Below are 22089 nucleotides of genomic sequence, written 5' to 3'. Positions count from 1 at the left end.
ACTAAAGAAACGATCAGTGTGTATTGTTTGTTTTATAGAACTTGTTATTAGTGTGTATTTTGCATTATAAGCAGTCAACCTGACTACAAACTATCATTATTTGTATATTCCGTGAGGAAAGAGGTCGGGTCAATTTCAAGTGTTATCCGACATATAAAGATTCTTTAATTAGTTCAGACGTTGATATAACAATGAAAAGTCGACTGAACATGATTAATATTGCATCTTCTATAATTCAAAGCGGAATTCGGTTTATGAACGAGAAACCGTAAAGCGTTTTCAATTTCGGTATTAGTTATGCATGTTGTCTACGTATTATCCTGGTTCCCGGTACTACGTTCCGGGTATTAGCTATTTGATATATTTGATGTGTAACATTACAATCGGGTACCAGCCAATCTACGTGTGTATGTGTACATGATTTCCCGCCAAAATGACCGACTTAAAAAATAGTCCATAAACGTTCCGTATAATGATATGCAAATTCATAATTAATCGTAACTTTTTTTTTATCTTTGTATAATTAATATAACAAAATGGATTCCACAAAATTGAAAATAGCATTATTTTACGAGGATTTCTCATATTTTTTTCACTTCCGGGCGCAGTAATACGTATGTTTTGAAGAAGCTCGAAGAATTTGACAAAGTGAATTGAGAAGGAAACGGATAGATATACGTCCTTGCTATCAGGTAAAACAATTTAAATGTACAGAACAAACACATTTACTTCACACAAATAGTACAGGCTTAAGCTTTTTATTGTCTAGCTTATACACGACTGTAGTCAAGTGTTTAAACGACAGCGGTGACCTACAAGGTACGGGTCATACTGGGTCAAGTCTAAATATGTAAACATATCCACGTGCTATTAGGTAGAACGCATCGTAATGCAATATCTACAATTTTTTCCTCCTTTATACATCGTTTAACCAGATATATTTCTCCTTTTTACATCGTTTAACCAGATTTATTTCTCTTTCAAATACACTTAAACACGGGTTGTATGTACGTATCTTTTCTAGTGTTTTCTTGTCCTTATTAAAGTTCATTTGTTGATGTTTAAATATTTTTGAACGACTGAACACAGGAGTGAATGAATGCAACAATTATATATACTGAAGACTTGGGCTGTACAATGATAGTGTACGTATATCATACTGATAATTATTCTAGCAGTAATTATGATAATTTATATTTATTAGGATGTAATGTCTAATGACAGGAATTCATGAGCTATGCCTCAGGCTTTCTGAAAAAATATCAATGACAATGTAAACAGGAACAAAACATTGACACGAATGATGCTCTCTTCTATGTTATATAGTTATTTAGGTATATGTGTTGCACAAGTTTCAATTAAACTTAAGTTATAAAACTTTTTATCAGGGCACAAACCCACTTTAAAGAGACTTGTCTACTGCCATACCCATCCTATTTTCATGCACCATTTGCAAGCAAGAGACTGAATGGTTTGCAAAATTAAAAATCAGGACGGTGTCCAATTAAAACAAAAGAACTAAACTGGATGAATATTGTAGGAGAAATCTAGAGGAAAGTTTTGATTTGTGAAATTGGTTTTCCTGAAAAGTCATTCATCCTAGCCTGCAGAAAGGAACTATAACTGTCCACCACCAACTGACGAGCTAATGTTGAGCTTCACATATGGAATTACTCAAATACCATCAATGTCTATGTTTTCAGCACAGATTTCACAATTTATGACACAGCTGTGCTTTTTTTATACCTGTTAAAGAGTTGTATACTAAATTTTATTTTTTTATCAATAAATATATATTATATTAATGGTGTCATCTAAGAACTTGTATTTTGCCAAAAGATGCATACTAGTGAATGAAAGTGGTGCAGTTCATTTTGCTTTGGTATATAGAATTGAATTACAATTGTTCATGTTATTGGAATGCATATAAAAATAAGGAGATGTGGTACAATGTATATGATATTTAGTGTGTTTATCAAGCAAAAGTGAATAAGAAATAGGTATAGGGGGAGGGTTGAGATCTCACAAACATGTTTAACCCCGCCGCATTTTTGCGCCTGTCCCAAGTCAGGAGCCTCTGGCCTTTGTTAGTCTTGTATTATTTTTATATTAGTTTCTTGTGTACAATTTGGAAATTAGTATGGCGTTCATTATCACTGAACTAGTATATATTTGTTTAGGGGCCAGCTGAAGGACGCCTCCGGGTGCGGGAATTTCTCGCTACATTGAAGACCTGTTGGTGACCTTCTGCTGTTGTTTTTTATTTGGTCGGGTTGTTGTCTCTTTGACAGATTCCCCATTTCCATTCTCAATTTTGTTTATAAGCAGTTACAGGTACTACTGTACAATCTCAAACAATGAGAAAAACTCAAACCGTAAAGAGAATTTCATATTTACAAGTAAGTTTTGTTTTTGCATTGAATAATTTTCTTCTATTGTTTTAATTGCAAATATGGGAAGTGGTTAAAATGCTAATGAGACAGCTGTTATGGCCACAGAGCCTTAATTGAAAACTTCTTTTTCATTCATACCGGTAGATTTTGCCTGGAGTTAGAAACATATCTGCCAACTTTTCAAAATGCACATGGGGGTTTTACGTGAAAGATGGTTCATATAGTCATACAAAACCTTCAAGGGGGCCTTCAAATGGAAGAAGGACAAGTCGCCCCACTGGCTAATCGCCCCACTTTTTAAAAAAACACCACAAACTGATTTATCAAATCGCCCCACATGTGAATTTGGTTAAATCATGTTTGATATTACTCCTGCCAACTCGCCCCACATGTGAAATTGGTTAAATCATGTTAAATCAGGGTTCTCGCTAAGGATTTTTGAAGGCGAGTCCAGGGACTCGTCATTTTTGGCCACGGTGAGTCATGGTAACTGTGTTCAGTTTATACAAAATATTTCAATATTGATGTATTTGTGGACTCACCAGTTTTGAAAATGGTGAGTCCAGACAGATTTTGATGAGTCCAGGACTCATGGACTTGCCTTAGCGAGAACCCTGTTTAATATTACTCCTGCCAACTCGCCCTTCTTATAAAAAAACGGTAATTTCAGATTAATATATATATAAATAATTAGAAATAAAAACTTGCACCACTTTAATGAAAACTAATCTACACAGAATACAAACAAACCGAAAATTAATTTAATTACTATTATTGATATATACTGAAATTATAATTCTAAGAATAAATGTAAGTTTTGAAGCTTAGTTATTTGCATAACAATTGAAAAGAAACCTGTTAATTGTATCATAATGCAATATAAGGAATTGAACTTAGACATTAGACATTAGACATTATTTTATTTTTCCAATCATGGGCCCTTGTCAGGCAAGATACAAAAACATCATAATACAATGATTATATAAACATTAGTGAAATACACAATAAGTAATACACAAATAATAAATTGATAATATGAGCAATGTAGGATATAATTATAGTAAGAGACATTGAGTGCAATGAGGACGATTTAATATTAAAAGGATATGATATTAAGTTTATTTTAAAATACGGAAACTAAAAAATAGCAAAAATAGAACCGGGAATATAGTATCTCAATCTGCAGTAGTTCTCCTCATGACCAGTGCACAGTAGTGAGGGACTTCATCACAACAATATTCAATGGGATAACATCTTTTTCCATACGTGGGGCGAGTTGGCATTACTAAATTCATCCTGGTTAATAATATATTTATCTAGATTTTACCGATTTCCATTAGGTGGGACCAGTTGGCAGGAGTAATATTAACAGAATTTAACTTATATACAACGGGATAACATCTTTTTACATAAGTGGGGCGAGTTGGCATTACTAAATTCTTCCTGGTTAATAATATATTTATCTAGATATTATCGTTTTCTATTAGGTGGGGCGAGTTGGCAGGAGTAATATTAACGGGATTTAACACAGTTCACAAGTGGGGCGATTTGGTAATCCAGGTTGGGGCAGTTTTTTTTTTAAAGTGGGGCGAGTTAGTGAAAAAGTGGGGCTATTTGCAAAAGGGGCGATTGTCATGGATTCCCTTCAAATATATTCTAATGTGGTTTTTGGCTTCTTCTTGCATTAACAAGCTTATAGCCATTGTTGAATTAATTGTTTTCTTTAAATAGTCGACAAAATTGCTCTTACAAAATTTCCATTTGGGAGCCTCGAGCTTGATGGGGGAAATACTCTGCAAATACTGACAGTTGGCAGGTATGGTCATAAAAAAAGTTGACATGTTACTATGTACTTTTATCATTATGTTACTTGATGTTCTTGCTATACACACAGTACAGAGACTAGTCAATCTTTGTGAACTATTTTTTATGGGAGTCATAGAATATGCGTATACAATCAATAATTAAAAATAGTCTATTTATATTGAAAAGGAAAAGTTCTTATATGTCTAAAGAAGAGGGACGAAAGACACCAAAGGGACAGTCAAACTCATAAATTTAAAGCAAACTGACAAGGCCATGGCTAAAAATGCATTTCATGGCGAGGCACAGAAAATATACTGTAAACAGTAGACTATAGATATAGGTGAACTTGGTACAAAAGAACTCTAAATCTTAAATTCTACAAACCACCTCTGTTCTATGGAAGATAATGATATAACTGGACTAGAAATACACACAACCTGTAATTAACTGCCTAATTACAGCGCTTTCGCGCTTTGATTTAAACATGTGACCAGTCAACTCAACCATGAGGTTTCTTTTTTTGTTATTATACTTCACTTTAAACGCCATATTTTGATTGGCTAAAATGAGCGAAATAATGTACTCTATCACATGGCTGAGCGGGTGACAATTTTCCGGACCAATCAGAATTGATAATTTAAAGGACAATGAATTAAATTTACATTAAGTAATTAAAGACAATGTTTATGTTCTACATGTTGACTCAGACTATATTATTTGACTGTCAAATAAAAAGATAAATCATGTTGCTTCACTTGTGTTGATATTTCTAACCTTTAACACTGTTATGTACGTGACCTCTTAGAAAATACTTTTAAATAAAGTTCATTCATCCATTTGTCCATCAGTGTGTCTATCTGTCTGTCATGCTTCAGAAATAACATTTTGGTCAAGGTAGTTATTGATGAAGTTTAAATCAAATCAAAAGGAAACTTAGGAAATTGTTCTAATTGTATGATTTTTTGGTTGAGAAAATTGAAAAAGTTTGTAAAACTAATTTTATATGTACAAAACAATAGTTGTTGGTTTGTGCAAATGAAGATGTATGCATTTCATAAATATTATTTTGCAACTGGACAGGACTTTCAGTATGTGACATTGCTATACTGATACATGACATCATTGCATAATTTTTTCATGTATCATATTTTGTGAGGGGGGATAGGAGGGGTCCTGACCCCGAAATCCCTGGCTTAAAAACACGAAATCCCTAGGTCCCGAATTTACATAAAGAAAATCCCAACGTCCTGAAATCAGAAAAAAAGAATTCCCCGATCCTGAAAGGGTCAATCCCGAAATCCCGAGCTTAAAAACACCCGATCCTGGAGTCCCGATAAAGGTCCTATCCCCCCTCTTCTGTCTATGATCATTAAAGTATTAGGCAGTTAAATCAACAGGAAAATGTTCAAATTGCAGACAGAACTCAATGATTTGTTGTTGTTTTTCAGAAAGGAAATGGATATCATCTTGACATGATGGTTGTAACAGTGTGTATAGTTATATGCTCCTTGTTTGGTTTGCCTTGGTATGTTGCTGCCACTGTGTCAGCACTTGCTCACATTATGAGTTTAAGGAAAGAAACAGAATCTGCAGCTCCTGGAGAAAAACCAACATTCCTTGGTGTGAGGTGAGTAAATACTCAAATAAAAACCTGTAGTCCTTGGTGTAAGGTGAGTAAATACTTCAATAAAAACCTGTAGTCCTTGGTGTAAGGTGAGTAAATACTGAAATAAAAACCTGTAGTCCTTGGTGTAAGGTGAGTAAATACTGAAATAAAAACCTGTAGTCCTTGGTGTAAGGTGAGTAAATACTGAAATAAAAACCTGTAGTCCTTGGTGTAAGGTGAGTAAATACTGAAATAAAAACCTGTAGTCCTTGGTGTAAGGTGAGTAAATACTCAAATAAAAACCTGTAGTCCTTGGTGTGAGGTGAGTAAATACTGAAATAAAATCCTGTAGTCCTAGGTGTGAGGTGAGTAAATACTCAAATAAAATCCTGTAGTCCTAGGTGTAAGGTGAGTAAATACTGAAATAAAAACCTGTAGTCCTAGGTGTAAGGTGAGTAAATACTGAAATAAAAACCTGTAGTCCTTGGTGTGAGGTGAGTAAATACTCAAATAAAAACCTGTAGTCCTTGGTGTGAGGTGAGTAAATACTCAAATAAAAACCTGTAGTCCTTGGTGTAAGGTGAGTGAATACTGAAATAAAAACCTGTAGTCCTTGGTGTAAGGTGAGTAAATACTCAAATAAAAACCTGTAGTCCTTGGTGTAAGGTGAGTAAATACTTCAATAAAAACCTACCTTCCTTGGTGTAAGGTGAGTAAATACTCAAATAAAAACCTGTAGTCCTTAGTGTAAGGTGAGTAAATACTCCAATAAAAACCTACATTCCTTGGTGTAAGGTGAGCAAATACTCAAATAAAAACCTCTCTTTCAGAGGTTGGCAGATACAAACCTGAAATTCTATGAAAGATAACATTTCTTTAGTTTATTCTTGTTTTTTCCTTCTTCTGTCAAACCAATTTGAGCCGGGGATTTGTGTCCTCAAGTTAATTCCGTTTTTATTTGTTGATATTGTGGTGAGATATTTAGGTTGAAAATATGCCATTTTATATACCGTAGTGTTAAATATCTGTTTCAGACTGTTATATAATGCTGAGTTCACACGTAATTCGAATTAGTTTATTCAAATCAATTGGAATTAAAAAAGAAGAGTGTGTGAACGCTATTACCGAATTCGATTCAAATTCAATATTAATTAAATGTCCGTGTGAACGAGGCATAAAATTGATTGGCAATAATCTGTGTAACTGTTGATTTTATAGCTTTTGTTGACTGGATTCCTGTTTTTATTTTATAGGGAACAGCGTGTTACAGCACTATTGGTGGGAATATTGAGTGGCTTGTCTGTATTTATGACACCAATTTTAACGGTAATCTTAATTTATCATTCCTTAAAAGAGATACACCAATTCAATTCCTAATTCTAAAATATTAAAGTATGATATTTAAGTGTATATCCATTGCAAAATGATAGGTTTAAAAAATTTAAACTTGCATTATTTCTAGCCAAAACTTTATGAAATTGCAAATTGTTCATGTTTCAACAATGTCAATTATTGAAAATGCACAAAAGCATTTATGAATTAATCGTAACAAATTTTGATGAGATTTTCAAAATCCCCCCAGTCCCCCCAAAAAATCACAAATTTGGCTAAATATAGTGTCGAGTTGTCCAACGTATCACACATTTATAAATTAAAGTCTTTTTCAACAATATACTTTTGTACTAATTTTCTTCCTGTATATTTTTTTCTGTGTGTATAATCTTTAAATTTTTGATTTTTTTGTAGATAATTCCTATGCCTGTCCTATATGGTGTGTTCTTATACATGGGTGTAGCTGCTCTCAAAGGCATGCAGGTAATATTTACTAACATTTTTGCACCTACTTTTAATTAAAAACTCACAAAAGTTTCCATTCTGTGAGTATTTTGTAGATTTTATTTTATTGACTCTATATTTCTACAAATTTGATTTTGAATCCCTACTGAATCATATAAAATTGGGTTTGAACCCACCCCAAAATCATCCAAGACTCTAACATGGGCATAACATCAGTATGGACTTGGATCTGTTTCCAATAACTTTCTGACGTCAAGCAACAATCACTTTATAAATGAGACGTAGATATTTTTATTTTGTGATGTTAAATTTTATGGGATCTTGTTTGAATTTACATAATGGCAGACAAATTTGTGTACAAGTTTGAATATGTTTAACACCAACATTAAACTAACAGCAAAATTGAGTTATTTTAAAAAATTTATTGTAATTCTGGTTTTTTTTTCTACTTTCAGTTGACAGACAGAATCTTAATCTTGTTGATGCCAACCAAATATCAACCAGATCACATATTCCTACGCCATGTTAAAACCACACGAGTACATTTATTTACTCTAATTCAAATTCTTTGTCTGGCTGTTTTATGGGCCATTAAGACCACTAAATCAATTTCGATCGTTTTCCCTGTGATGGTCTTGGGAACATGCTTTGTCAGAAAAGCAATAGAAAAAGTCTTCACTCACGATGAACTGAAATGGCTTGATGATATTATGCCTGATGATAGTAAAAAGAAGAGAGAAGATGAGGAAGAATTGAAAGATGATGATGACGACGATGAAGAAGTAAGGAAACTCATTTACATTATGCCATAGACCATTAAATTTATTTGTTCAGTGTTTGTTTACTTGTTTGTGTTTATATGTCTTTTGATTGAGTTAAGCCATTTCAATTGATATTTATAGAGTGTCTTTCTATGTTGTGATGTTACACTATTGTTGCAGATAAGGGTGAAGGTTGGTACCTAGAAATTTTAAATCTGCTGCATTTCTTTGCACTTGTCCTAAGTCAGGAACCTGATGTTCAGTGGTTGTAGTTTGTTGGTGTGGTTCATAAGTGTTTGTCATTTTTTTACATAGATTAGACTATTGGTTTTCCTGTTTGAAATGTTTTACACTTGTCATTTTTGGGGCCCTTTGAAGCTTGCTGTTCGTTGTGAGCCAAGGCTCTGTGTCGAAGACCATACTTTGACATATATTGGTTTACTTTGACAAATTATGACTTGGGTGGAGAGTTGTCTAATTGGCAATTATACTCCATGTTTTTTATGCCCCACCTACAATATTAAATTTTTTGTATAGTAATAATAACATCCAATTAAAATATTTTGTTATAAGAAATAACCCAATATTTTCTGATTTATTTTTTTAGACTGAAAGTTTACTTGGTGATGAAAAGCGAAGACTGAATGAAATGAAAACTATATATGGTCAGGGAGATAAATTTGGTGGTACTAAGACACCTTTTGCCCAGGATCGTGTGAATATTACAGAGGAGGTAAATAAAACAGGAATCTGGTTACAAGTCAGACGTGACTCGATGCCTGTTATACGAGATCCCGACCAGAACAATGGAGGACTTCACAATAGGTATGGAAATGATAAAAAGAGGGGGAGAAATTACAAGAAAAAAGGGTTGAGGATAAATCAAAAACTATTTTCGAACTACTGACAGATTGACGACACAATGAACAAAAGAAAAAATCAAACAGAATTGGCTTATGTGCCACAATTAACATTTATAGGTATTTAGTTTTAAAAAAAATTCTGATGAGGCTGCCTGCAAACCAACATGGCCAAATTTAACCAAACTCGGCCACAATCAATATTCAGGTATATGCTTTCAAAATGTTTCTGATGAACCTTCCTGCCAACCAACATGGCTGACATGGCTAAAAAAAAGAACATGGGGTAAAATGCAGTTTTGGGCTTAAATCTCTGAAATTTAACAAAAGTATAATGGTTGCATTATTTCATGCATCAATGATAACCTGAATTTTTTTTATGTTCTTTGTTTATTTCTTAGGAAAAATGGATCAAGAGAAAAGAAAGCTGCAGAAAAGACTTCTTTTTTTGTGGGTGAAGATGAAAGAACTCCTCTGAAAGAAGAACATGAAGAAGATGATATGGTTTAGATACATTTTCATTGATTTACACATGTGAAACTTCAAAATGTGAAACTTCATAATGTGAATCTTCAAAACATGCAATTTTAAAATGTGAATCTTGAAAATGTGAAACTATGAAATGTGAAAATTCATTATTTTCTAAAGTTAAGTATGTGAAGATGGATAGATGCAAATTAAAATTTGTTAAACGTTTCTGATGTATAATTTTTAAGTGGAGGATGGATAAGAACATTTAAATGATAGGTCTTTTCCTGGTTGTGAAAAAGATGTAATGCAAATAATTTATGTAAAATGTTATATATAATTTCATTTTAGTGCTTCACTGCTTCTAGTCAGAAATTGTAGTATTTCAAAAGATGATTGTAAATTTCTACTGAAGATAAAAATCTGTTTTCCATCCAAAGCTTTTGTAGTTTTGTTTTGTATCATTATGATTATACAATTATATTTACACTTAATTATTGACTTCAGTTGAGGCAGTTTTAATTTAAAAATTAAAGAAAGAATATTAGTTTTCCCATGTTGATCAGATATTTAAGTATAGTTTTACTTACTCATATGTTTAGTTTAGTTATATGTACTGTTTGTTGTATTATGCACACCATAAGATACTGATATGTTTAGTATAGATTTATAATGGACAATTTACATATTGTTAAAATATTGCATATATTTTTATAGTTTTTGTGAAGTTTATGAAATTTATAAATGCCAGTTGAGATTTTCAGAGTGAAATAAGTCTTCCAAGTGCTAGATGTTGTCCTACATGTTAACTTCTAACTGCTTTGAAACAATTCTTTTGAGTTTATCATTATTTGAGTCCAGATCTAGAACAAATAAACATACAATTTCTTACATCATACTTTTATCCAATGCAAAGGTCTTGCCAAAGTAAATTTTGATGCAGTTAAACAAATACTCTATTTTTGCAAAACAGATAAATCTGAATCTCATATTTATTAAAATTATTATAAACTGTATAAATCTTGAATAATCTTTTTTTTTATAATCCTGAGCTGTATAAAAGATCTGTGTTTTTAATTCTAAATACTATTACCTTGTAATTGTTTAAAATGAAAATATTATTTTATGAATCTCCCTTAACGAACCAAAGTGCTTTGAACTTGTGTAATATATTGGTCATAATATTCTAGGATAAAACTCAAATGATTTAAGCATAATATGTTCATATTGTTACATAATGCTAGTCAAATTCATGTGACCCTCATGTAAGTAGTTTGCTTACTTGTTTTAGATCTTTTTCATTTATTTAGTTTGATTAAAACCGTTAGGTCAGTAAGAATGAAGTTACATGTTTTATGTTGGCATTCGGTATAACCCTCAAAATATGCTTCAGATTATCTGTGCCTGTTAGTATGTCTTATGCGATGGAATCTCAACTTTCAAATATTTAACTTAGAATTTTATTTTTGTAATGCTTCATTTTAACATAAGGACCCTGATTTTAAAAATAAATTTAGTTACTTTTTTTTTTACATCTGTGTATATAAGAATCTATTTGATTTTGCTAAATAATTAATTTCTTGTAATTCAATGATTTTTATTAGAAAAAAAACAAATGTGCAATTAGTTTATCTTTGCTATTAATTAAGTTTTTTTAATTTTAGTCATTAATGTAAGATATTTTTATTGTTATATTTGAAGTGCAGTATGTTGTTTGTATATTACATTTAAAACAACAAATTTCAATAAATTAAAAAAAATATTTTTTAAAATATTGTATATTTAAATGCTATATTTTATTATTACATTCAATTAAAGCTTTATACATTTTTATCTTATTATCTTATTCATTTAAAGCTTATTACCTGCATTTTTACTTCTCATTGCCTTTTCCTACCTGTGCGGAACAAATCATGGATATTTGATCTAACTAATTTGAATGAATAAACAAATTACACCTGTAAATATATTTTAATGATTTATACATATAAGCATTTTATACTGATGGTGGAATTATATTCTGACTGGAAATATCACTTTAATTTAGAAAAAATTCAAAATCACTTTGGTTGATCCCACCATATAAATTAAGGTTTAATATGATAAATAAACTTATTAAAATTGTTTTATTTGAGCATTTGCTATTGTGTATATATTTACTGAGAAATAATTCTACAGTTAAGCTGTTATGTTCTGTTATCATAAATAATTATTTTAATTTTTTAATGATAAATATTTTAATTTGAAATTTCACAGCTAGACATGTGTTATGCTACATTGATGTAAATAAACTCACCAAAGAAACCAGAAAATCACTCATTATCAAATATTTCTTATGAGCACAATTTTTCAGATGTCACAAAGAGTCTGTGTCAATTAAATGATTGATACAGGTCAGAGGCGGATTTAGGGGGGGGGGGGGGGGCCCAGGGGGCCCGGGCCCCCCCTTTTTGGGAAAAAATTTGGTTGCTTATATAGGGAATCACTGAAGCGTGACTGGAGCAGGCCCCCTCTTAGGTCAGTCAGTGGGCCCCCACTTATGAAAATTCCTGGATCCGCCACTGCAGGTTGTTTAAATAACTTTTATATCAATTTTTCAGCCACAGGCTCTATTTCCATGTAAGCAAACTTTTGTTAGCTACATTTGGTAAAATCATGGATAACTGTTAAAAACAAGGCTTTATATCCAATAATACATATCATTATATTTATATTCTATTTTTGCTTTGCAGAAATCAACAAGGAGCTTTTATTTTATGCTAAACATGTATTTGAATATACACAAGACTTTGTAAGAATATGCAAATTGTTATGAATATTCATTTTGAATTTTCATTATTATGTATGTGATAACCATTATTGATTTAAAATAATAAAACAGGATATAATTTTTTATGGTGGATGTTATTATTTGATTTAAAAAGACATAATAATGTTAGAACTACCTGCTAAATTAATTTTGTAAATGAAAGTGTATCAACAGACAAATCATCATGTGAACGTGATGTGAACGTGATAGTTATGAACTTAAACGAGTTTGAAGACACAAAAAGGACATTAAATAATATCGACAATATTAGTTTCAATAGTTCAATAGCTTCCTTGTAAGCAGCAACACTATATTTAGGAATTCATGACAGGGAATGCAAGCTGTGTAATGTCGTTTTAACCAGAGATATTTAATCTATATGCAGGCGTGGCTGAAATTATGGTAGATATATTTATGGAAATTCCATTATGGAAAGTTGAAAGTATCCCTTTATAAGCATTTTCACTATACAAAGCTTTCATTATTTCAGACTTTTGAAATTAAACAATTGTTTGCTGTTAAAAACAAATGAAAATTGATAAATAAATTGCCTACATGCTGGATTTGGCAGATTCAAATTCATAAGAAAAAGATAAACTGACCGCGCCATGGCTAGAAAAGAAAAAAAAAGACCAACGAAAACAACTGCACAAAAAACAAAAGGACACTAAAGACTGAGTAACACAAGCCCTATCAAAATCTGTGGATTATCTCGGGTGTTTTTGAAGTGGAAAGTAGATCCCGTAATTCATGAGGCACCTGTCGTTTTTCTTATAGTATTTGTGATAACAGAAATACAGAATGGTTTTAATTGATGATTCCATTTGTTTGCTATGTCACATACATGACAATCTTTTTGTGGCTGAAAATTGATTCTTTAAAGTTGGGAACATTTTCATTTTAGTTTTAGGGCCACTTTGGCCATTATACAGTTTGATGATTCAAGTTTTACTGAACCGAGTGGGCATTTATACAATAAGGTCTATAACTGATAAATAAACTCCTCATAGAAACCAGGACTGAAAGTTCATATTTGTGCCAGATGTGCATTTTGTCTACAAAAGACTCACCAATGAAGCCCGAATGAAAACATGTTCAAAAGACCCAATAAAGTACGCAGTTGAAGAGCATTGCATTTGGGACCTAGAAGTTTTACCAAATCATGACAGCTAAGGTAGTCTATTCCTAAGGCCTGAAAGCCTTAGTATTATACGATACACAACGCAAAATAGTTTACAATCCAAATCATATTACAAATGTCTAGGAACTGGTGCAACCAAAAAGGACAAACCTGGACAATTAACCAGGGCTTTGCTTGAGGGAGATTAATTCCTTACTTCTAATGATTTTGAAATTTTATAACCGTAATTTAAAATAAAAACGAATTCCATATTTTCATGTCAGTATCGTAATACTGGGGAAAATTAACTGTTTGAAAGTCAAGTCGAGAATAGTATGAAGGATACTTGCACTTTGACATGCTCACATATTTATCTTTCTACTTATGTATACCGTACCCATAGTTTTATCAAATTGTGTTTTGCGGTTATCGATAATGACGAGCAATAGGATGATAAAAATATATTTCTATTTAGTTAAACTAAATTTATTCTGTTTATATCTAATAGAATAAACTTAACTGACCGACAACAGACAAGATTAAGATTCAATATCATTAAAATTTCAAGTTTTATTTAAATCATGTGTTTTTCGTTCTATACAGTAATATGATGACCTTAAACACTTTAATGATAACATTCAAAGGGTCATTTAAGCAGGATACATATATTTGTTTTAGTGATAATTCTGATTACTAGTAGTTTAAAGTGGTACCCTAGCATAACTTGTTATTCGTTGTAATTTGAATAAAAAACTGTACTTATAAAAATATATCACGATCAACAATACTACTACCGAATACAATAGAGTGTTTACATACTTAAAATTCATATTGTCCTTGCTGCTACAGGTTTTATTTATCATTTAAGTTATACAGAGACGAATAGGAAAAGAAACATGGATCATAAAGTTTAAACTTGTTAATGATTAATCATATTTCAAAGGTACACAAGAGGGGAGTAAACATTTACTGATATTTTACTCTGTAATCTGGTTGTATCTTGTAAGGTCACATATTCTAAATAATGTGAATGTTTATATCTATGTCATGTTAATATGTATTATTCGTCTAAACATCAGCCCAACAATGTCAGATCTGTAAATTTGCTTTCACAATTTTTTTCCCTTACCGGGATTTTATCTCATTTTACTGAAATATCGTGACACCAAATCGCCTTCCACACGCTAGACCATTCGGGCACCTTGGCTTAACTAAAATAAAGCTTTCTGTGGCTGAGTGTTACCTTTTCTGTCAGCTTTAAGCTGGCGTCGTAATACAGTAGACGTACTACATGATATATAAGGCCTGTATATGGAATTGTTATAGAGCCACTTAAATATGTATTGTAAAGGATACTACAAATTAATGCAATATTCAGTCACAGAAATAACTATATTTGTAAGTATGTTTGAACCAGTGACAACTCTACAATATATTTATTCATCGAATCACCAGCAGTGGCTGTGCACATTCTCTATATATAATTCGTCTAAACATCAGCCCAACAATGTTAGTTCTATAAATTTGCTTTCACAAATTTGTTGTGTTACCTTTGCCGGGATTCGAACTCGTGCTATTGAGATATCGTGACACCAAATCGCCTGCACTGTTAGACCACAAATGACCACCTTGGCTTTACAATAATAATAGTAGCATTCGGTGGCCAGGTGTTACTTTCCTCGTCAGTTTTTAATATTGTGTCGTACTACAGTACATGGTATATAAGGCATAAAGATGGAATTGTTACATATCAGTTGAAATATCTACTTTAGTATCCCACAAATTACTGTTAATTATATTTATATGTACGTCTGAACCAGTGATATTTATTTCCTATCATAGGATCAATACATGTTGTAATAAAGGCAACAGTAGCATTCCGCTGTTCGAAAGTCATCATTAATCGATTGAAAAAACCCTACAAATACGGGGTACAAACTAAAACTGAGGTAAATACATCAACTGTAAGAGAAAAACAACGAAACATCAGAAACACTGAAGAGAAATAAAAAACTAAAACGACTTTGCGACACACACAGAAACGAACTATAAGATAACAACTGCTATTTTCCTGACTTGTTAAAGGATATTTTGATAAACAAAATGTCGGGATTAACCTGGTTTTGCAGCAAGCCAAACCTCCCGCTTTTATTACATTATTAAATATAACACTACAATGATCACATTACATGACAGGACTAACGTACAAATAAATGCAAGGACATCAAGGACAGAGAAATACACAAATACACATTACAATATGACTTTTCGATATGCTAATTGTTATCAAAGGTACCAAGGATACAATCCAATACACCATACGCGCACGTCGTCTACAAAAGACCCACCACCGACGCCGAGATCAAATTAGTAAAGAAAGTCAAAAAGTATAAAGCTGAAAAGCACCGAAAATCTAATAATCCAAAAAGTTGTGCCAAACACGGCTTATTTAATATATACATGGGACACACAATTCGTAGTATCTAGAATGACTCGTACTCTTACAAACAGTAAATGTATATAAAATGATTACATAATTGATATTCATGTCACCACAGAATAAATACGAACTCGTAAAAAAAATCTAGGACCGCAAATAAAACACCACCAAAATAACGTGCATTATCCTACGATGCTAACGCTACAAAAGTGAAGCCATAGGTAATTTCATTTTTTTCATATTGTTTAAAATCAGGTTGGTAATTATGGTATTTGATGTATAATATAATCATGATAATATTATTGATATAGAATTGTGTAAGTAATTAGATAATTGATTGTATTATCTAGCTATGTCGGTATTTCTTACGTTACCTAACACTAAAATTTTATAAATGAACTGTGCGATTAATTATCTTACGTTAATACATACAAATACACGGCCGACACTCGGCTAACCGAGAGATTGGTCGGTAATCTATATTGAGTATGCGGCTATATCGGCGGTTGGTCTGTTAATCGGGTTGGCTATAAAGTCTGTTAATCAGGTGTTAACGAGAAAATCAACGAAAGTTCACCATGTTTCAATGTTAAACTATTTAAATATATTGTTATCATATAAATTATTCATGTCTAACAAAACAATTCAATGTATCGAATGCAGTGGTGTAATTATTATTTTTCTAGCTTCAATGCACGATCTTTAAAATGAAAAGGCGGGTTACTCATCAATAAATTTATACACATTTTGCACACACATAAAGTACACAAAATGACACGTTGGTTGAATTTACTTGCATGCAACAATTTGAACATCGAAAAAAGACAAGCATTATGTTTGTTAACCATATTGATATCAAATGAAAATTGATAAAAATGGTTTCAAAAAGTAATATTTTAGTAATATTAATTTTATCCAAGAATGGTCGCATATATCATGTGGATTCTGTTTAATTGTCATGAATGCCACCAATTTGTCATCTACATTGGTAACCAGTATATAAATCAGAGATAAACGTCGTAATGTAACTCAACATCATTAAGTAAAATATATTGGGATGCTAAAATATAGAAAAATAGAGAAAGAATAATGAGTAAAATAAATAAAATTGAAAGAAAAGTGACATAACAATTTAAATAGCACAGAAATAAACAACACCCCGATCCGGACTCTCGTGGTATACATGAGAATCTGGATTGAGACGCTGAATATAGAATAATAGATAAGATCCGAAGAGACTGATGCATTGCTAAAAAAGAGAGAACAAGAAAGATACTGTTGCACCGTATTCATTGTCAATTTTTTTTTTACTCAATAACATCTCATTTTAAATTGCTATGCGTATAAGCATACATATGATAAAACATACCTACGCGACGACTTTTAGTTTTACTGAAAACTGTGCAGACTATGAAATGTTTTTACAGGTGGGAAATGTTGTATGATAGATATCATTTTGTCAGACACTTTTCTTTTTTTGATTTTGTTTTTATAATATGCCAAAAATCTGTATATTAAAGTTTAACAATAAATTGTGCGTTTTACTCTTAACAGACGTATTACCAACCCGATTAACAGACCAATCGCCCATATAACCACACACTCAATATTGATTAACCGACCAATGTCTCGGTTAGCCGAGTGTCGGTCGTGAAATAGAATACTAAAAAAATAGAATAACAGCTACTATACAACCTACAACTCATTTAAATGTTGTATTTGTAAATCATATCCGATAAGATTTACAAATACAAGATCATAACTAAATACATCAATTTCGTATAGCAAAGTACCCTGAAATGTCCTATAGTTATGCGAAATCACACTCCGCAAAATATAAAACAGTCAATTTCGGGAATACATGTTGGTCACGTTTGGTACTTATAAGACCAGACGACGATAATAGCTACCACCAATATAAGACGTGTTAAAATAATGTCCTTAGTTAGTTTAAACAGATATACATTGTATGGATTAACCACTTCATGATGATGTCCATAGAATTTAGGTTGGTCCTCTCTGTACAATACCCAGTGTACCTTCGGAATATACAAATATTAACAAGTATTGTCAAGAATTTCAATAACGGCCGGGGAACAGACTAGTCATTTTTAATCGTCTCTCTTCATAACTTTGTTTGGGCAGTATAACGTGACACAATGTCTGTCAGATGATGAACATTACGAGTGAAACAAACAAGCCTGTAATTCAGTGGTTGTCGTTTGTTTATATGTTACATATTTGTTTTTCGTTCATTTTTTTACATAAATAAGGCTGTTAGTTTTCTCGCTTGAATTGTTTTACATTGTCTTATCGGGTCCTTTTATAGCTGACTATATGCGGTATGGGCTTTGCTCATTGTTGTAGGCCGTACGGTGACCTATAATTGTTACTGTTTGTGTCATTTTGGTCTTTTGTGGATAGTTGTCTTATTGGCAATCATACCACATCTTCTTTTTTTATAATATCTTTAATTTCATCACCAAAGTATTGCATTCATGATATCCGGGTTTAAAGAGATTTTTAAAAACAATTGTCTTAGTAAATACAACTGTCCGTTGGGCAGTCCATATTTCACGATACTAACCAGAACTGTTATGTAATTATACACTACTACCCTGAAATTTAAAATGTTTTATATAATTGCAACCAATTTTTAAATAATTTTTCAACAAAAAGAAATCACTGTTCAATAAAACCAGATATTAATGATTTTGAAAAACCAACAAATGGTATTTATATAATTATATTTGAAGGAGGTGTCCTTATTAAGGAATAATCAATGATATCTAAAAACATTTATGCCTGGAATTTCAAATAATATTATATTGTCCGTTGAGAAGTTTGCTACTATTTGTCTATAATGTTTATACATCCACTTTACTGTTTGAACAGAGCAGACACGTCTCTTTTATTTCCGACCAACAAAAGAAGGAAAAGAAGGAAAAAAAGGTAATGATGAGCAAAACATTCCCTTTTCGTGTTCTATCTGTTTTTCGCAAATTTCGCAGAAAAACTGAGTCCCGGCTTTTCCAAACCTGTCTGTTATTTCCTGTAATGTAACTGTGATTGTTTTACTATTATCATGTTGAATTTCTTTGTTGTAAAGGTCTTTGATTAACTTAATGAGACACTTCAGTGATTGTCCGTCAGTAAGATTATTTTCTATTGCTATAAATTGCAAATGCTTGTCATCAATAACCCTTTTAAGAGTAGCGACTTTCTCAATCCACTGATCAGGTGTATAACCATTCAGTTCAGCCATGCGAGTAAGCACTATCCCTGTCCTTAAACCAACTCTGGTTTCTTTTTTAAATAAACCTTCTAGAAGAATTCCATCATCCGATTGAAACCTGCCAAAAGGTATAACAAACAAATAAACACACAAACCACGTGTTAAACGTTTAATTTCTTTTTGGAGTTTACTGAATTCTTCAATTTTTTTTAACCCTGGTGTGTCGATGACTGTGAGATGGAGCTGATCATGCTCGGAATCTGGTATGTCGACTTCAACATGACTTATTTTCTTTGTCACAGGTATTGAACCGATTTCATGCGTGAACTCCTCAGATCCAACAATTGTATTGCCTGTACGACTTTTCCCGCTTCCAATGGTTCCTATCAAAACTATTGTAATATCAGTGTAGCTAAAAAAATAAATAAATGCTAAATTCAAAAGAAAAACTTACATGAAAATGAAAATAAATAAAAATGATAACACTAAATGAAAAACTATATAATCAAAACAAGAGACAAAAGAATACAATGATGCAATACAAAAGTCGGTTCTTATAAAAAAAAATCCCAACTACACCATTATGGAAATTCTCATTAACCAAACCGACCTTTGAAAAAATAGATAAAATTAACACACAGAAAACAAAAAATTGTGCATCACAAGCAGCAACTAAAATTTGGAAAAAATCAAAATGGTTACATGAGAGAATAAACTCATCATAGATACCATGATTAAAAATTTAGATTATTATGCGAGTTTCGGCCACAAAAGACTCACCAGTGACGTTCGATTAAAAAACGTTTAAAAGATCAAATAAAATAAGAAGTTGAAGAGCATTGAATACCAAACATTCCTAAACAGTTTTGCCAAATACAGCTAAATTAATCTGTCCTGAGGTAGAAAAGCCTTATTTTTTCAAAATTCAAAGTTTTGTTAACAGTAAATTTATAATGATGAACATATCAATGATAACTAAAGTCAACACAGAAGTGCTAACTACTGGGCTGGTGTTACCCTCGGGGAAATAAATCCCCACCAGAAGTGGCATCGGCCCAGTGGAATGTCTTCTCTTGAAGTACAGTCATGTTTGTATATTACAATGCTTATAAACTCCTCATTTCAATTTTCATTTCAATTCAACTTTCAATTTTTCATGTAAATTAGTCTAGGAAGTATTCCTGTTATGTTGATACTGAATATCCAGGGAAAATATTCAGTAAAAACTATTTAATCTTATATATGGAATAGTTTACTCACGTACATCCAATACTTATTGCATTTATTTATAGAATTTATCAAATAGGTTTATATTTATATTTATATACTACTCCATATAAGGGATATATAAATGCGTTCTACTTAGTCACCACACCAAACAAAATAAAGGAACAAGTCGAAAAGGAGTAGAATTGATTTTCATGGCGATTGCTAACTGAAGGAAACACGTCCTCCAAACACGAAACAAATGTTGATAATATCAGTTTCAGATTTGTATTTGTTTACATCAGAGTAACGTTTTACAAAGTAAAATATATTCATCCCTATGACAAAATACTTGTTTGTACGTTGGCCTCTCTTTCTTTAGGAAAAGAAGGATCAGCAGTTTGTAGATATCGTTTAGTTCGGAAGGGGGATACTTAAATAAATTTTAGAAAAATCAAATATTCAATGCATGCTATAACAAGATGGAAAAGTCTGCGAAAGTGTGTACTCTTACAGATCATTCAATGAAAATCAGAGGTATGTATTTCCTCAGAAAGATTTATTTTTATATTTTGCCAAAATTAAAATTTTCCTATGCTATATGCATGATACTAGTATTCAAAAATAAAATGTAAAGAATGGATCACCGTGCTTTTTCTTAAGCTAATGGTCGTACGACATGGCCAAAATGTGCGTTGTTCATGAAAAACCCCGATTTGTGCGCATAAAAAGATATCTATGAGACAGAATTTAAAAACAAAATATGAGAAGATAGATTTTATTATACATTATATGCTTTAAGAAAATGAAAATAAAAAAAAGCTGTCACTGAAATTGTTTTTTGCTACAAGTAAAAAAATAAAATTTCCCTATCAGTCCAGTATATTTTTTTTAACTAAAAGAGTTTTCTCCCCTTAAATGGCCTAGTTGAAATAATTATTCTTTAAACTCCAAAATTTGGTATTTATTTAAGCATTTTGGATAATGCAATAAATCACCAAGTTTCTTTCTATCAATGAACATTCTTTACTTCAAAATATACCAATCTGTCTTCAAATATGTAGATTTGGACAAAGATCAAAACCGATTGTGCACTGCGAATGTATAATCCAAGATGGCGGTATACCATGAATCTACTTTTAATAAGTATCCATAACTGATTCAAATTGCATCTTGATAAGGTAGTTACACAATCATTCTCAAGGCCGGCTTTGTTTTTGCATCATTTGGTTTTAAAAAAATAATGTAACAAGTGTATCCATAGACCCATCCAGACTAAAAACTCATTTTTGTATCAACGCTACAATATCTTCGTCTTTTTCGCTCGTTTGGCTCATTATCTGCATGGAAGTCCATTACTGAATCTATAATTGAAAATGTTTAGGTCACCAGTTTTAACAAGGGAAATCGTATTACATATATTAAATGATAAACTAAGTCAGGTGCAATCAGAATTATAGACTATTAGTCAATACGAATATCCATCAACCCCTTTTAATAATTGCTAATTTAAGTTGAAATTGTTTTGATAGGGGTTTGAGTAAAAAACAAAAACACCTAGCTCCCAGGCAAATTGAAAAAAAAATCA

General features: G+C 31.7%; 2 protein-coding genes across 2 annotated transcripts in view; one reads left to right on the top strand and one right to left on the bottom strand.

Annotated features, from left to right (window-relative positions):
- Window positions 1-12584, top strand: part of LOC139503881 (electroneutral sodium bicarbonate exchanger 1-like) — a 56985-nt gene extending 44401 nt beyond the window's left edge. The window contains exons 19-25 of the mRNA XM_071293864.1: window positions 5648-5826; window positions 7059-7131; window positions 7552-7620; window positions 8058-8384; window positions 8971-9188; window positions 9625-12084; window positions 12259-12584. Coding sequence (XP_071149965.1) covers window positions 5648-5826; window positions 7059-7131; window positions 7552-7620; window positions 8058-8384; window positions 8971-9188; window positions 9625-9733 — 975 coding nt within the window. The 3' untranslated portion in view covers window positions 9734-12084; window positions 12259-12584. The remainder of the gene's footprint in view (window positions 1-5647; window positions 5827-7058; window positions 7132-7551; window positions 7621-8057; window positions 8385-8970; window positions 9189-9624; window positions 12085-12258) is intronic.
- A 4452-nt stretch (window positions 12585-17036) lies between these two features.
- On the bottom strand, window positions 17037-20383 carry LOC139504018 (GTPase IMAP family member 8-like). The gene is made up of 5 exons (XM_071294072.1): window positions 20313-20383; window positions 19099-19707; window positions 18648-18678; window positions 18025-18099; window positions 17037-17120 (listed from the first exon to the last, which is right to left on the bottom strand). Exons 1-5 carry the CDS (start codon window positions 20381-20383, stop codon window positions 17037-17039), a joined length of 870 nt encoding a protein of 289 aa, XP_071150173.1.
- Window positions 20384-22089: the final 1706 nt, after the last annotated feature.

The sequence above is a fragment of the Mytilus edulis genome, chromosome 14 (genome assembly GCF_963676685.1).
Source record: "Mytilus edulis chromosome 14, xbMytEdul2.2, whole genome shotgun sequence".
In the NCBI taxonomy this organism is placed as follows: Eukaryota; Metazoa; Mollusca; class Bivalvia; order Mytilida; family Mytilidae; genus Mytilus; species Mytilus edulis.
This window is presented reverse-complemented; position numbering and strand designations above follow the sequence as displayed.